The following is a 4,829-nucleotide window of genomic DNA, read 5'->3' as shown; positions in this document are numbered from 1 at the left end:
TGTTTCAATCGCATTATGGCATGTTTCAATCGCATTATGGCAACGTGATTCAGCCATGGTCATTATTCTAACTACATGATATGATCATATTAGTCCAAGACAATTTGATCCATGCAAATAAATGTTATTTTCTTAATGCAGTGGACATTAATAACTAATAATAATAATTAATAACTTAATACAGGGAACATTAGTCAACTCAAGTCAATTTTATTTATTAAGCACTTAAACATATAAAGCACATTTAAAACAGGGCTTACCAAAGTGCACTAATGAAGTGCATTACATTAACAATAAAACATGTTTTGTAAAAACATAAAAAATAAAACATTTAAAAAAACTAGTAACAAAACATGTATGTGCATACAGGCAAAAATACATCCAACATTTAACATTCAATTGTCTGACCATTTTTCTTTTAAGTTTCATAGAGTGCAGATGCTCTTACAAAGCAAGGACTAGCCTGTACATCCTATGTAAACACATTACAATGAAAAATCTCCCCGCTGTCCCATAGTCAGATTTGCTTGAGAAAAAAAAATACTCTTACTGTAAATACAGTACAAAACATTTTAGTTTTTGTGATTACAACTGGTCTTGTTTTTGTGTTTCAGACTGTGTGTGTGTGTGCGTGTGTGCGCGCGCGCGCGCGCGCGCGCGCGTGTGTGTGTGTGTGTGTGTGTGTGTGTGTTCAGTGAGGACATGGTCAAAATGATCCTGGGGGGGGGGGGGGGGGGGGGGTTGAACTACTCACTGTTGGATTAGTTGGTCTTCAAGCTTTGTGCTTTGTGGGAGAGGACCTGTCCATCCAATTCCATTATAATGTTCTGCAGTACCTCAAATGTGCATTTGAGTTACTGTGTGTAACTCATAAGTCCATGGGCCAGACGGGTTGTCGGTATCAAAAAGGTGGCAAAGGTTACCATGCATTTTTGAAAAGCTCTATATCTGTAGATTATATTTTGGTATGATAACCCTTTCTTAGACCCAGCTAAATTGGTGTTATCAGCCGCTGGAGTTGGTGGCCCATTAACTTTACATTACAGGGAAAATAAGCAAAAAAATAATCTGCTTTTAGTAGCATAAGAGGGGTGTCAGGGGTCAAACTAGGGGTTTGTCATGATGCTGAATCCATTGCAAGCATCTGTTTTGCACAAACAACATTCCTTGGGCTAAAAAGACTATGGTTTAGTGATGAAAAGTGATGAGTCATCACTTTTGTGGGGGCTGTTTTAGCCCCAGGAATGTTTTTCGTGCTAAACAGATGCTTGCAATGGATTCAGCATCATGAAAACCCCCTAGTTTGACCCCTCTTATGCTACTTAAAGCAGATTAATTTTTTGCTTTTTTTCCCTGTAATGTAAAGTTAATGGGACCAACTCTAGCGGCTGATAACACCAATTTAGCTGGGTCTAAGAAAGGGTTATCATACCAAAATATAATCTACAGATATAGAGCTTTTCAAAAATGCATGGTAACCTTTGCCACCTTTTTGATACCGACAACCCGTCTGGCCCATGGACTATCAGGTTCAGGGCGTAAATGAGTCCCAACAACATGGCAGTTGCAACGGACACATTATCCAGGTCTTGTATCACTGTGACTCCCTCAAGGACAATTCTGACATCGTCCTCACTGGTGTTTTTGAGTACGATGATCCCCATTGTCGTCTTCTCCATGGCAGCCTCACTGACCGTCTCCTCCACATCCTAAGTGTTCACAAAAAGGCATCATTAGTTGATCAATAATGAGCTTAATATAAGTTATATTAGCTTGTGAATTCCATCTGTGAGTAATGAGATGCAATCTGCTTTGAGGCTGTATCACTTTAGAGCTTTTACCCAGTATCCAAGTCTAAAGTCTGATTTTATTTGGCTGTTCGTGTCTCACACCAACAACCTCACAGTGTGTTGTTAGGTTGTTGGGGTCTGACATTTACAGTATACAACTATGTTATGTGTAAAGTATGATCAATATAGGATTTGAAGCAATAATTCAGCCAATTTCTCTGCAAACTATTTAGTTGAACAACATTTTGTGTGTGTTTAAGGATTTAGAAGGCATTTTTTATAATCAGTCTTATGTCTAAATATGGGTTATGTCACAAGTAGCTCTGGTCCATAGCTCCACTACTATGAATCTGCCTTTCAGTAGAGCTATAGAAATCAGCTTCATCCCCCACCACCCGACCAGCCTCTCTTCTGTTGTGGATATCACATGAAGGGTTTACCAACTCACCAATACAAACACGACTTGTGTGATTAGAAAGCCTACTGTCCTTAGTGGAAGCACTCTGAGCCCCCCACATGTATAAAATGCATTTTTTGGGGGGGCAGAAAGCGATTGTTTTTCACCGGAGGAAAAATATTCTCTATAGTGTGTGCCAGCGCCTACGTCATTGTAGTCCTTAGTGGCCATTTCTTGGGTCAAAACACAGGTGTTTCAATTGTTTGATTGCATAGAAATAATGCTATAGTCTAATCAGAACACCTGTGTAAGGCTGTGTTTACCCAAGAAATGGCCACTCTTAGAACTACATTTGGCACACCCTATAGAGGTTTTCTCTTGGCAATATCGGTAGATTACAAATGCACCAGTGGTTCCTCTAAGATATAAATACACAGTACAGTCAGTCACTTACTATGAATTCCCGCACAAGGTCTGCAGGATCCTCGTTGAGGTAGATGCAGTCCTTTATGCGGTCCCTTCCTGCGTCAGGGTCATCCTGAAAGATAAGGGACAGAACAGAACATACACTTAAAAGTCAAATTCATAAGGGGTGCTTGCAGGTTAACAGGTTTTCTAAATATGGTCAATGTACAAGCTCACAATGCATCACATGAACCTGTAGATAGATTATTGTCCAGACTCGCAGGCCCTGAACCAGAGCTTAATTGTACAAAAAAGAAATGTGACATAAAACATACAGAGATACATGCTGCAGACATTTGAGTGTTTATATACATATACAGTAATGGTCAGGAAGTACACACACATCCCAGTCAATTCCAATTCCAGGTGCTCAAACAAACAAAATAAACTGAAAAAGGAGGAAGTTTGCACAAGATTTTAAAAGCTTATACTTGATGAAGGCCACAGAGGCTGAACCATATGTTTTTTTTCCACTCTGATAATTAAAGTTGTTTGGGAGCTTTTAAAACGGTGTGCATACTTCCTTCTTCTTTGTTTTAAGCATTATGTTCTACTTTAGCAGATCTACAAGCTCGCTCGTAGAGCCATTTCATTTAGCAGAGCTATTTTTTTTATCGTGAAAATTTGGCACAAATCTTTGAATATAAATTATTTCAGAGCAAATGTTTTTAGCTCAAATCTTTGCTTCTGTGCGGTCCCTGGAACATCATGTTTTCAGATGGGGGTCGGTGGCTTGACATGAAATAGTTTGACATAGAAACCTATGTTTTTCAAAAAAGAAATGTCCTCAGGTCTAAATGGGTTAGGTTAAGAGAACTTACTGTGTCCATGTTTGTCATGGCTTTCTGTTTTCTTCCTTTCTGCCCAGTGGTGGTTTCAAACAGCGTCAACAGGTTTTCAGAGTACAGGTCCAGCTGTGATAGGAACTTTGACTGCAGAGGCATATCTGAAAGCACACAAGCACACAGCACTTTTTTAGAAAATTTTCATTGGTATTCACAATTAAGTCACATACTGTATGCTGTCATAGCACCTAGTTCACAGTCACACTAACCTCCTTCACATCAAAGAGAGCTGCCCATCTTGTTGTGAACTCGCTGATCATGGGATCACCACTGGCAACTTGTTCACAGCAACAGTCACTGAAAAAGAACAGGATGTTGAAATTAATGAATCCAACACATGTGGTTGATGTCAGACAGAAACCTTGCATCTCTGCATATATTGATTATTTGATCATTTTAATAAATTAATTCCACAACTTATACTTCATCACATCATTGTCATGTTAAAGTAGGGAAACTCAGTAATGCATCAAGTCCTTAGCATGTATTGGTGCATGTGTTGGTGATTAGAGCAATGTACAGCAACAAATATATTTCACCTATAATATGCAAAATAGCGTGGCCATATTGAGTATGTGGATTTGATTTATAATAAGTAGATCATTTCATAATTAAGGTTTAGGGATTAGGGAAGTAAGTACTCACCACAAGAAAATGAGCCTTGATGTGATAAAAAACAATCTTCAGGACACGACTCGAGTCACTACAGGTTGTTTGCCTGAAACAAATAGACATAATGTCGATTCAACTGTCGATCTGTACTTACTCATAGCGTGGCACTCGCTATGAGCTTGTTGATCTGCTACTTTTCAATAGCTACAGTATAACATAATGCTTAAGAGAGTGCTTTTACCAGCTGAAGCAGGACAGATTGGAGACCAGAAAGGAGTCTTCCAGGACTCAGGGGTTGCGTGACTGGAATACAAGAAAGAAACAAGTGTCATTCTGTAACATAAAACTATTTATATATTTATATTTTATTTTATATTCATTTTATTAAGAGTACAATTACCAGCATTGGAAGCAGGACAGATCCGAGCTGAACACAGGTCCGTCAGGAGGTTCTGGAAAAATTACAGGAAGAAAAATTGTCAAGATGTAGGCCTACAGTCAGAAACAGAAACATGTTAGATAATGGAATAGTCACCAACATATCAGTGCAAACAAAATAACATAGCTATTACAGGGATACAGAAATGCAAGGGGCCAGTTCATAAAATAATAGTATTAATGACTCCCTAACTTATTTTATTTGCATTTGCATTAAATGATAGTTTGAACCCAATGGGCCTGTAACTCTGAACATACAAATGGACCTTGGTTCCATTTACA

At 38.6% G+C, this 4,829-nt stretch overlaps 1 protein-coding gene across 1 annotated transcript; it reads right to left on the bottom strand.

Annotated features, from left to right (window-relative positions):
* Positions 1 to 750: 750 nt before the first annotated feature.
* Positions 751 to 4,536, bottom strand: LOC308290900 (uncharacterized protein). Its single transcript, XM_080732813.1, has 7 exons — positions 4,510 to 4,536; positions 4,351 to 4,412; positions 4,143 to 4,215; positions 3,707 to 3,794; positions 3,474 to 3,598; positions 2,642 to 2,725; positions 751 to 1,709 (listed from the first exon to the last, which is right to left on the bottom strand). Exons 5-7 carry the CDS (start codon positions 3,594 to 3,596, stop codon positions 1,413 to 1,415), a joined length of 504 nt encoding a protein of 167 aa, XP_080588939.1. The 5' UTR covers positions 3,597 to 3,598; positions 3,707 to 3,794; positions 4,143 to 4,215; positions 4,351 to 4,412; positions 4,510 to 4,536; the 3' UTR covers positions 751 to 1,412.
* Between the last annotated feature and the right edge of the window lie 293 nt (positions 4,537 to 4,829).

This window comes from Nannobrachium achirus (assembly GCF_963921795.1).
Source record: "Nannobrachium achirus genome assembly, chromosome: 1".
Lineage (NCBI taxonomy): Eukaryota > Metazoa > Chordata > Actinopteri > Myctophiformes > Myctophidae > Nannobrachium > Nannobrachium achirus.
This window is presented reverse-complemented; position numbering and strand designations above follow the sequence as displayed.